The sequence below is a fragment of the Aotus nancymaae genome, unplaced genomic scaffold, assembly GCF_030222135.1.
Source record: "Aotus nancymaae isolate 86718 unplaced genomic scaffold, 86718_ANA_hifiasm-v0.15.2.pri h1tg000040l, whole genome shotgun sequence".
Lineage (NCBI taxonomy): Eukaryota > Metazoa > Chordata > Mammalia > Primates > Aotidae > Aotus > Aotus nancymaae.
The window spans coordinates 9,187,206-9,199,844 of NW_026988454.1; the positions used below are offsets into that span (position 1 = coordinate 9,187,206).

Consider the following 12,639-nt stretch of genomic DNA (forward strand, 5'->3'; position numbering starts at 1 on the left):
AGCAGGAGGATTGCTTGAGGCTGCAGGGAGCCACGATCATGCCATTATACTCCACGCCTATAGTCCCAGCTACTCAGGAGGCTGAGGCAGGAGGATTGCTTGAGCTATAGTGGCACCACTGCCCTCCAGGCTGGGTGACACAGTGAGACCCTGTCTCTTAAAAAATAAATTTTAATCAATTAATTAAATTTTAAAAAAGAAAAATGGGCAAAAGATATGAACAGAAAGTTCACAAAAAAATAAACCTAGCCGGGCGTGGTGTCTCGCACTTGTAATCCCAGCACTTTGGGCGGCGAAGGCAGGGCGATCACTTGAGGTCAGGAGTTCGAGACCAGCCTGGCCAACATGGAGAAACTGTCTCTATTAAAAACACAAAAATTAGGCCAGGCACAGTGGCTCATGCCTGTAATCCCAGCTACTTGGGAGACTGAGGCAGGAGAACTGCTTGAACCCGGAAGATGGAGGTTGCAGTGAGCCGAGATCACACCACTGCACTCCAGCCTGGGTGACAGAGCGAGACTCTGTCTAAAAAAAAAAAAAAAAAAAAAAAAAAAAATTCAAAAATTAGCTGGGTGTGGTGGCAGGCACCTGTAATCCCAGCTACTCAGGGGGCTAAGGCAGGAGAAAAATTTGAACCCAGGAGGCAGAGGTTGCAATGAGCCGAGATTGCACCACTGCACTCCAGCCTGGGCAACAGAGCAAGGCTCTGTCTCAAAACAAACAAAAAAAGAATAAACCTAAGTGGCTAGTGCATATATAAAAAGTGCCTCAAAAGACTGGGCTGGCACCTGTAACTCCTTTCTTCCATGTGGGAACACAAGAAAACAGCCATCTAAGAACCAGAAAGGAGGCCCTCACTAGATACCAAATCTACCAGCACCTTGATCTTTGGCTTCCCGGCCTCCAGAACTGTGAGATAGGTGTTTGTCGTGTTTATAAGCCACCTGGTCTACGTATTGTCATAGCAGCGAAATGGACTAAGACGCTCCTTGGTCACGTTACTGTTCATATGCGCTAGGGCCCGAATCCGGAGTCGATCTACTCTCCCGACTGGCTCTGTCCTTGTGTTAATAACACATTGTTTGAATTGCTACAGCTTTATAATAATTCAAGTGGCCTTTTCAGTTTTTGTAATTGTCCTGGTTACTCTTAGACTTCCGCTTTTTCATATAAATTTTAGAATCAGTATGTCTTATATTAAACTTCAGAACTTACGGATTGCACCTTTTCTTCTTTTCTTCTCCATAGGCGAGGTTCTTACAGGCCTTGATGCATATTTCTAAAGAGTGGGTTTTGAAGCAGTAACGAATGGCCAATTCTATTTCCCCAGTGACGTTGGCATTGTCAAAGTTGCCCATCTCTGTACAGGTGCTATTAATGCTAATTAAACTTCCCTGAAATCAAGAATGACAGACATAATAAGTTACATCACAGTTAATTCATTTTCCTACAGTTGTGGTTTCAAGATAGCAAATAAATAAAAACTCATCCGGAGCACGTACCCTGACTCCCACTAAGTTAATAATGCACTAGCTTGTACTTTGCCAAAGTAAGTTGCCACATGTTCTGTCCTAAGGAGATAGGGAATCCTCAGAAGGCCCTGTCTCGCCAGGATATAGTTTTTGCCTAGCAATAAAGGTTACACAATCTCACTCTTTAACACAAATTGCTTGGAGCGAAATGGACTATCTCCTATGCAATCCTGCAGGATCACGCTCAGGAGGCCAGACAATCCCCGTGGCAGGACAGCGCTGCGGAAACAGCAGTGTGGGGCCGCATGGCTATGACTGGCCATCAGACAGACCTGGGCTCAGATGCTGGTCCTGCCACTCATTAGCTGTGGCAAAATCTAACTGGAAAATACAATACTGATTTCATAGGGCTCTGGTGAGGATAATGGTAAATTGTAGTTACATTTTTCTGGTTACCTAAAATGAAAAATAAAACTATCTTTACAATCTAGGGTACTTTAAGCTTATACAACGTAGATAAGGAGAAGATATAAAGAATGCTGTTCATTAGCACAAAATGCCTGGGCCTGAAAGATACAATAAGCTGCCTTATCAATTTTTTTTTTTTTTTTTTTTTGAGACGGGAGTCTTGTTCTGTCACCAGACTGGAATACAGTGGCGCAATCTCAGCTCACTGCAACCTCTGCCTCCTGGATTCAAGCGATTCTCCTGCCTCAGCCTCCTGAGTTGCTGGGACTCCCAGTGCCCACCACCATACCCAGCTAATATTTGTATTTTTAGTAGAGACAGGGTTTCATCATGTTGGCCAGAATGGTCTTGATCTCCTGACCTCGTGATCCACCCACCTCAGTCTCACTTTATCACTATTAAAGGTGCTTAAATACTCGACAACATTTGCATGCAACCAATGCAACCAATCTCTGTGCTGCCTTTATGGGAAGAGAAGCCAAACTGATTTCTACTTCTAGTTCCCAGCTAGCTCCTCCGCACGATAAAACATCCAGAAAAGAATCGAAGAAACAAGCCTGGGGGCAGAAAGTCCAACCACGAGGGAAGATAAAATTAAAACAAAGCAACAACTGGGACCTGGCGTTGTGGCTCATGCTTATAATCCCAGCACTTTGGGAGGCCAAGGTGGGCAGATTGCTGGAGGTCAGGAGTTCGAGACCAGCCTGGCCAAGATGGTGAAACCCTATCTCTACTAAAAATACAAAAATTAGCCAGGCATAGTGGCACATGCCTGTAATCCCAGCTACTCGAGAGGCTGAAGCATAAGAATTGCTTTAACCCAGGAGGTGGAGGGTGCAGTGAGCCAAGGTCGCACCACTGCACTCCGTCCTGGGTGACAGAGTGAGGCCCCATCTCAAAACAAATGAACAAATAAAAAGCAATACCAACAACTCATCAAAGGGGCTGGAACCTGAACTGATGAATGGCAAGAACAAAACAAGCTTCACCAAGCCCAGTCACTGGCTCTGAAAAGTATCACTTGCCAACACCAACCCAATGTTAAAATGGAAAACGATGTAAAATGTTTACACACTCAGAAAGGCATAGACTGGGCATGGTGGCTCACACCCATAATCCCAACACGGGAGGGGTAGGCAGGCGGGTCACTCGAGGTCAGGCATTTGAAATCAGCCTGGCCAATATGGTGAAACCCCCACTCTACCAGAGCAGGGAAAAAAGGCATGGACTGGTGCACCAGCATGAATGGGTGAGGTATGAGAAGTGAAGATAGAAGAGAATGGATAAAGGAGCTTGGTAAAAGGTGCGAACGGCCTGAGAACCAGGTGGATGAATGGAGAGGCTAATGCATGTGATTAATACAGCATTTGTCATGGGACTCAGCTTCAGGCTATGTTGAACTAAATGGTATGACACACACTTTTCTGCTGAGAACAATTAGAAAGCTGAATTAAACAACCAAACTATTTCAAGACATTGCAGAGCTCCCAAGACCACCAGGATGCAAGGGGCCAGGATGCTGAGGGGAAGCATACTGAAGTAAGCAACATTTGGAGCTGCTCTCACATCAAGGCATTAGTCCCCGTGCAAGCAACACAGGACTTCTGATTCTAGTCTACAGACCCGCTTGACTCTCCTTGCATTAAGAACACACTGTTTGGGCCGGGCGTGGTGGCTCAGGCCTGTAATCCCAGTACTTTGGGAGGCTGGGGCAGGTGGATTACCTGAGGTTAGGAGTTCGAGACCAGCCTGGCCAACATGGTGAAACCCGTTTCTAATAAAAATACAAAAATTAGCAGGGCATGGTGGCACGTGCCTGTAGTCCCAGCTACTAAGGAGGCTGAAGCAGGAGAATCACTTGAACTGAGGAGGTAGAGGTTGTGATGAGCTGAGATCGTGCCACTGCACTCCAGCCTGGGTGACAGAGTGAGATTCTGTCTCAAAAAAAAAAAAAAAGAACACATTGTTTAAATGACTACAGCTGTATGTCCAAGGGTTGGATGGCCAAAAAGTCAATCTAAACGAAACAGCAAAGAGACTAAGAAGCTGAGCAGAGTTTTCAGCAGCCTAACGAGATTGGGAGACAAAATCAGCATTCAAGGCCATGAAGTCATGTGGACCCTGAGGAGCTAAGGTCGTAGAGACAGGGCAAATCCATGCTTTAGGATGCCAACCAGAGGCACATGCGCCTTTAGCAAAATTGTGACATCAACAATGCATTTGGCCCAGCAGCATACAGCACAGTGGCAGTTCAAGAAGTTTTGCAAAGGAGATGAGAGCCTTGAAGATGAGGAGTGCAGTGGCCGGACACTGGAAGATGACAACGACCAACTGAGACCAATCATCGAAGCTGATCCTACAACTACAGGAGAATTTGCCGAGAAACTCAACGTCAATCATTCCACATTGTTTGGCATTTGAAGCAAATTGGAAAGGTGAAAAAGCTCGGTAGGTGGGTGCCTCATGTGCTGAGCAAAAATAAAAAAACAATCATCATTTTGAAGTGTTGTCTTCTCTTATTCTACACAACAACGAACCATTTCTCAATCAGATTGTGATGTATGATGAAAAGTGGATTTTATATGACAGCCAGCAACGACCAGCTTAGCAGCTGGACCGAGAAGCTCCAAAGCACTTCCCAAAGCCAAACTTGCACCAAAAAAGGTCCTGGTCACGGTTTGGTGGCCTGCTGCCAGTCTCATCCACTACAGCCTTCTGAGTCCCAGTGAGCATACACCTCAGACGTATGCTCAGCAAATTCATGAGACGCATCAAAAATTACCATGTCTGCAGTTGGCACTGGTCAACAGAAGGGGCCCAATTCTTCTCTACGACAACGCCAGACTAACCAACACTTCAAAAGATGAACAAGGCCAGGTGCGATGACTCACACCTGTAATCCCAGCACTTTGGGAGGCCAAGGCAGGCAGATCACCTGAGGTCAAGAGTTCGAGACCAGCTGGCCAGTATGCTAAAACTCCGTCTCTACTAAAAATACAAAAATTAGCCAGGTGTAGTGGTGCATGCCTGTAATCCCAGCTACTCAGGAGGCTGAGGCAGGAGAATCAGATGAACCTGGGAGGTGGAAGTTGCAGTGAGCTGAGATAGCACCACTGCACTCCAGCATGGGCGACAGAGCAAGACTCCATCTCAAAGCAAAAAAAAAAACAAAAACAAAAGTTAAATGAATTAGGCTACAAAGTTTTGCCTCATCCACCATATCCACCTGACCTCTCAACAGATGACCACTTCTACAATCATCTTGAGAACTTTTTGCAGGGAAAACACAGCCAGAAGGATGCAGAAAAAGCTTTTCAAGAGTTCATCGAATCCCAAAGCACAGATTTTTATGGTACAGGAATAAGTAAACTTATTTCTTGTTGACAAAAATGTGTTGATTGTAATGGCTCCTATTTTTATTCATAAAGATGTGTTTGAGCCTAGTTATGATATAAAATTCGTGGTCCAAAACCACAATTACTTTGCTAGCAACCTAATACTTTTGAGTCTCAAATTATCCCAGTTTTTCGTACTCAATGTCCAGCATTCAATAAAAAATTGCCATGCATACTAGGACTAAAAAGTAACTGAGTGTCCCAGTTTCCTTATAACTAAGGAATTTCCTGGGAGGTAAGACTTGAACTGCTAAAACTAGGTGAGTCATGAGTAACCAGGGATCGTTGGTCATCCTAAGTCTAAGATCCAAGAATAAGTGACCAGAAACAAAGAAGAAAAATGCACAATAAATACAGACTCACAGGTGATCCCAAAAACAAAGAGGAAAAACACACAATAAAAACAGACTCACAGGTGATCCAGATATTGGCATTGAAAGATATAAATTTTAAAATAACTGAAACTGATATTGTCAAGAAAATATATGACAAGAATATATTTCTCCAGAGAACTAGAATGTATAATAAAGAATCAAAAATTTCTCTAGAGAACTAGAATTATAATGAAGAATCAAACAGAAATTTCTCCAGAGGACTAGAATTTTTTTTAATTTATTTTTATTTTTTTTGAGATGGAGTCTCACCCTGCCAGGAGGCTGGAGTGCAATGGCATGACCTCCACGGTCTTGAACTCCTGCCCTCAGGTGGTCTGCCTGCCTCAGCTTCCTAAAGTGCTGGGATTACAGGCATGAGCCACCGCACTTGGCTAGAATTTATAACAATAAATCAAATAGAAATTAAGGAGTTGGCCATGGTGGCTCACATCTGTAATACCAGCACTTTGGGAGGCTGAGGCAGGCAGATCATCTGGGGTCAGGAGTTCAAGATCAGCCTGGCCAACAGGGTGAAATCTAACTCTACTAAAAACACAAAAATTAGCCAGGTGTGGTGGCACACACTTGTAATCCCAGCTACACAGGAGGCTGAGGCAGAAGAATCACTTGAACCCAGGAGGCAGAGGTTGCAGTGAGCTGAGATCATACCACTGCCCTACAGGCTGGTTGACAGAGTGAGACTTCGTCTAAAAAAAAAAAAAAAAGGCCTAAGAAGTAAGGTAACTGAGATGAAGAACTCGACAAATTAAATTAATATAAGATCAGACTTAGCTGAAGGGAGGATTGGTAAAATGGAAGATAGGTCAATAGGAAATATTTGGCGTGAAGCACAGAGAAAAAAATGAATGAAAAATAAAGAGTATAAAAGCCATACAGGGCCAAATACTGTGGCTCATGCCTGTAATCCCAGTACTTTGGAAGGCCAAGGTTCGAGGATTGCTTGAGGCCAGGAGACCATGACCAGTTTCCACAACTTAGTGAAACCCTGTCTCTAACAATAACAACAAAAAATAATTAGCTGAGCGCTCCTGCAGCTAAGTCCAAGAGTTCTGGGATGCAGTGAGCTAGGGCTGTGCCACTGCACTCCAGCCTGGGCAATAGAGTGAGACCCCCATCTCAAAAAGATGGGAGAGAGAGACAGAGAGAGAGAGGGAGACATACAGGACATAATGAAAAAGTATAATATATGTTTGGACTCTCATATAGAGAAAAATGGGGCAGAAGGTGTAACTGAAAAGATAGTGGTTAAGAATTTCTGAAGACTAACAAGAGACAATAAACCACAGATTTTAGAGGAAAAATATATTTTTAAAAACTATACATAGGTACATCATAATAAAATTCCTTAAAATCAAAGTCAAAGAGAAAACCTTAATGGTAGAGAAAAAAAGGACCTAATACCTTTGATGGAATAAACAGTAAGATCTAACCATCTTACTGCCTACCAGAAATGATAGAAGCCAGACTTGTTTAATCCAAAAAGAAAGATGAAAAGAAGGGGGTAGAGACAGTAACACAGAGCGAGAGAAAAAAGTAGTTACAATAAACTAGAACAGATTACATACTACAACAAAAGTCAATGAATGGATTTAAGACCATCTGACTCTGTGCTATTTAGATGAGACACAGCTGAAATATGAATGCACAGAAGGGCAGGAAGAGAAGGGACCTTCTTTCGCAGAGTGAAGGGGTGAGATCCAGACAGGGAGGGCTGTGTGAGTGGGAGGGGAAACATGGGAATACCAAGTGCAGACAACTAATAAAAGCTTGGCTGAGGGGTTCAGTGAGGTGGTGCACGCCCGTAATCCCAGCACTCCGGGAGGCCAAGGTGGGCACATCACTAGAGGTCAAGAATTCAAGACCACCCTGGCCAACGTGGCAAAACCCCATCTCTACTAAAAATACAAAAACTGGCCGGGCATGGTGGCACACACCTGTCATCCCAGCTACTTAGTGGACTCAGGTGGGAGAATCACTTGAACCCGGAAAGAGGTTGCAGTGAGCCAAGATCACACCACAGTACTCTAGCCTGGGCAGCTAAGCAAGACTCTGTCTCAAAGCAAAACAAATCAAAATAAAAAGATTAGCTGAGGTGGGGAGAGAAAAATGGTAGCTGGAGGGGAATGGAAGGTTGAGTGAAGGTGTTTTGTTTCATTACGAGAGACTTGTGTTTAAGGAGCCAGGTAAGCGGAGGCCAAATGCATAAGAGAGAGGAAGGATAAGTAATAGAATAAGGAACAGGGAAGGCAGGGGAGAGCAGGATCCCAAGTATCCCTGCAGGCATCAGCTTCTTCTACTGCAGGCGGGGAAAGGAGAGTCACTTGAGTGCAAATGCGGTTGGTTAATTTTGGTATCAGGAGGATTGGGAAATTTCAACCTGATTCTTTTCTTTCTTGGTAGAGTAAAAAGGGAGATTTGTTGTGAGTAAGGAGGAACAGCAGGTTTGAAAAGACTGGAGGAGGTATGAAATGGTTGTTGTGGACAGCAAAAAAAACTGTGTTCATCAGGCAAAGACATCAGGATTGCTGGGCAGCGTTGGGCACAGTTGGACTTGGGAACACAACAGGGCAGAGTCCCCAGCACGCATGCGTGAGTGTCCTGGGGTTAGGGCTGCCCTGCCATGCGCCTTGCTCCTTGGGTGTGCAGCTGCTGACGTGCAGGTAGAAAGAAAGTGCACAGCTGGGCTCATCTGGGTTGGCGCCCAGAATTATAAAGCATCCAGAAAGCACCATCATTACTCATCCCTCATTTTATAAGTACATAAACAAAGGTCAAGGCAAGTTGAGCCACGCCCCAAATTGCATCACACCCCAGAAGTCAACCTGGAAGTGGAGCTGGGCTCCTAAATCTTTGGGCCATAACGTATGCTTGTGTCTCTGAGTAGTTCAGCTGCTGTGCCTGCTGAGCAGGGAGGGGAGGGTACACCCTCAGATAATGAAAGGAGAGCAGAGAAGTTCGTCCATCAAGCGGATTCCTTCTCAAATGACTTATGGCTCCACCACCATCGCCCTGGCAGGGCTCCTGGTTTTGCTTTCTCTAGAGCCAGAACAGAGCCTTCGAGCAGGTCACAAACTGAAAGCAGCAAATGGAGTTGTCCAAAAGATTCTGGCCCAGAAGAGCAACCAAAAACTCAGCCTGACTTTTATTAAAGCCGCTGGCACTGTCTGGGTTGGAAAGAAAGTCCATCTGGGCAACAGTGAAGGAAAAACTCAAGGCAGGCAGGGTGCCTCCTGCCAGCGACTTTCTCTGAAGGTCACAAATTTATCTCCTGAAACTGTAAGCAAAGTTATGCCCTTTCATATTAAAAAAAAAATAGGGCAGAAAACTGAGAGTCAATGGAAGCCACAGCTATATTAAAAATAATAAATCCTGACAATCAAGAACACACTGAGAACATTTCTGCAAAGTTCTCCAGATGCTGAGTGAGGGGGCCACACAGCAGCCTTCCACTGCCTGGACCTGACATAGTGGCTGTGTGAGCTTGAGCAATTATCTTACCCTCCAGGCCTCAGTTTCCTCATCTGTAAAATGGGGATCTATCTCATAGGGTCATGGTGAAGTTCAATTAGTTAACACACAAAAAAAGACTTAGAACTATGCCTATGCATGGTAAGCTTAGGGATTACCAGCCTTTTAAAAATCCCACGAAATGTGGATGCCCTTTGCAAGCTGAGCAAACCATTTCTTTGGTTTTCCTTTCTTCCTTTCTTTTTTTGCCATGAAATATATAAAAGCATACATATAATACATAGGATTAAACAATAATTATAAAATTAACATCCAGCCGGGTACAGTGGCTCACACCTATTATCCCAGCACTTTGGGAGGCTGAGTCAGGCGGATCACTTGAGGTCAGGAGTTCGAGACCAGCCTAACCAACAGAGAGAAATCCCATCTCTCCTAAAAATACAAAATTAGCCAGGCATGGTGGCACATGCCTGTAATCCCAGCTATCCTGGAGGCTGAGGCAGGAGAATGGCTTGAACCTGGGAGGCAGAGGTTGCAGTGAGACGAGATGGCACCATTGCACCCCAGCCTGGGCAACAAGAGCAAAACTCCGTCTCAAAAAAAAAAAAAAAAAAAAAATTAACATCCATGTGCCCACCTCTCAGCTTAAGAAAAATAACATTACCAGGACTTCAGAAGCACCCCAGAACTCCTCCTCCCTTATCAAATCCCCTCTCATGCCTGTCTACAGGAAACACCATTTCAAATTGTCTGTTAATCAACCTTTTCTTGATGGTCTTACTTAAAAAAAATTTTGAGACAGAGTCTTGCTCTTGTCGCCCAGGCTGAAGTGTAACGGCACGATCTTGACTCACTGCAACCTCTACTTCCCAGATTCAAGTGATTCTCCTGCTTCAGCCTCCCAAGCAGCTGGGATTACAGGCATCTGCTACCACACCTGGCTAATTTTTGTATTTTTAGTAGAGATGGGGTTTCACCAATGTTGGCCAGGCTGCTCTCAAACTCCTGACTTCAGGTGATCCGCCCGCCTCAGCCTCCCAAAGTGCTGGGATTACAGGTGTGAGCCACTGCACCTGGCCGAAGATTTTATTATATATGAATATATCCCCCAAACAATCTACTGTTAAGTTTTGTCCGATTTTGAAATTTATACAGTTAGAATAATACTGTGTGCACATTCTCCATAATTTTACTTTCTGATGACATTTTGGTTGTTGACAGTTTTTCCAAAATTAAAACAATTATAAACAATGCTGTCCTGGACATCGATGTATGCACATTTTGGCCAACATTCATGATAATTTTTAAAGAGTAGTCCCTGTGACTGAAGTTGTTCAATTAAAGAGAACATGTAAAGGCGTCTGATATCTATTGCTAATCGCCCTCCAGAAAAGCTGTAACAGTTTCTGCTCACCCGGCGGTTTGGAAGGACGCTTGCTGCTCTATACCCTGACAACACTGAGCTCTATTATTTTTTAAATGTACTTAAGTGGTCCAAAAATAGCAGCTTGCTTTTACTTTTCACTGATTTGCCTACTGGGGAGGTTGAGCAATTTTCCCTATTTGTTGTCCAGGTCTGGTTTTGTGCTTTTGTAATAAGTGGAAATTTAACAAGCTGGGATTTTTTTGTTTTGTTTTGTTTTGTTTAGCTCAATCCTTGTTTCTCAGAGAATGTGAATATCCCCGAAAGGGAAGGCAACACCTTTAGCAAGAAGCAATGACCAGTGGTTTTGTGGAAGTTCAGTTTCCTCAAATAACCGCTGCTTTTGCCTAAAGGAAACAGGTCACAATTAAATGCATACGAATTAAATCTCATGAGTATAAATTTTAAAAGTGGATGGGTGAGGTAGCTCATGCCTGTAATCCCAGTACTTTGGGAGGCCGAGGCAGGCAGATCATGAGGTCAGGAGATTGAGACCATCCTGGCCAACATGGTAAACCCCATCTCTACTAAAAATACAAAAATTAGCCAGGTGTGGTGGCAGGCACCTGTAATCCCATCTACTCGGTAGACTGAGGCAGGAGAATCACCTGAACCTGGGAGACAGAGGTGCAGCGAGCTGAGGTCACCCTACTGCACTCCAGCCTTGCAACAGAGCGAGACTCTGTCTCAACAAATAAATAAATAAAAATAAAAATTTAAGGGCAGAAATCAGAGAAAAACTTTAGAAAAATGGGTGAGAAGAGAGAGCCCTGCTGAATTTGCACTATGATTTAGTTAGGAATAAATAATTATAAAATTAACATCCGTGTGTGTGTAAAATCTGATTAATACTCAAAGTTGATGAGTGTATGGGGGAATTGCATAATCTCATATGCCACTGATGGGGCTGTTAAAAACAAATTTTTGTTTTCCAACAAAAAGTGCCCAAGCAGCAAAGGGACGAAGATGGATTTGCTCAGCCCACGTCTCCCTAGGCCAGCACCCTGGCTCCGTCTCTGGGTGTGGACTGGCCCCAAGCAGTGAAGCTGAACCAGGCAGCGTGGGTCAGGAAAACTGCTCAGCGTAGGAGTACCACGCACCCTGTGGGATAGTTTGAAAAGCTGTGGATGGACTCCCCAGACCCCTGGTTTAAATCAGTCCGATAGTGACCTCGGGACCTTGGCAAGCCGCTGTAACCTCTGTGAACCTCAGGTCCCTCATTTTGGAAATGGGATAACAGCATCTTCCACAACAAGATCTTTGTGAGAATGACTGAGCTGTGAAGCACCCACCTTGGGCTTTTGATAAACGATACCTATGATTAGGATTAATCCAATCACTCAGTAAACATTCATTGAGGACACTTAAGTGTCGGCCACAGCTCTTGGGAATTAGAGTCTAGTGGGGAGGTGAGAACAACCCCCAACAGATGAGCCAACTTTACAGCATGTCGAGGGTGGTGAGGACATGAATTCACATAGAACAGGTAGGGAGGGCGGGGCAGGGGGAGCCCCCTGAGAAGGTGGCTTGGAACAAAGCCTTCAAGCATGGAACTGCATGACTCGTGATGTCTGTAGAGGGAAAGATACAGAAATGCCTGGAGGTGGGATGTGTCTGAGGGTACCACACCAGTGAGTGACCCTGAGGCTGAGTGGAAAGAATGACGGGGAGGGTGACGGCTGGTGAGGTTTCAGAGCAGAGTGGGGGGCAGGTCGCACAGACCCTACAGACCCTAAGGGGGTGGATCCGAGCCCACACACTTGGCTATGTGTTGGTTTCTAGGGCTACAAAGACGTGATTCTGGCCCTTGAAGGAGCTTAGAGTCCAATCTAGTGAGACCTTGGGTAGTTCACGAAAACTGGCCCACCAGCTCTCCACGAAGGCCCAGCCTCATCCCAACCCCTCCACCCCCAACCCCCATCGGCCTCACAGAGGTTCAAACTGGCTGGATTCCTTGGTGTCCTCTGTCACCTAGGGTAGGGGCAAACCTTCGGGCGAGTCTTAGAAAAGCCTCCCAG

General features: G+C 44.8%; 1 protein-coding gene across 7 annotated transcripts in view; it reads right to left on the reverse strand.

Annotated features, from left to right (window-relative positions):
• SYTL3 (synaptotagmin like 3) overlaps positions 1–12,639 on the reverse strand; it is a 111,184-nt gene that overhangs the window by 18,559 nt on the left and 79,986 nt on the right. For all 7 annotated transcript variants that reach the window (XM_064360488.1, XM_064360489.1, XM_064360492.1 and 4 more), the window contains one exon: positions 1,216–1,394. In XM_064360488.1, coding sequence (XP_064216558.1) covers positions 1,216–1,394 — 179 coding nt within the window. The remainder of the gene's footprint in view (positions 1–1,215; positions 1,395–12,639) is intronic.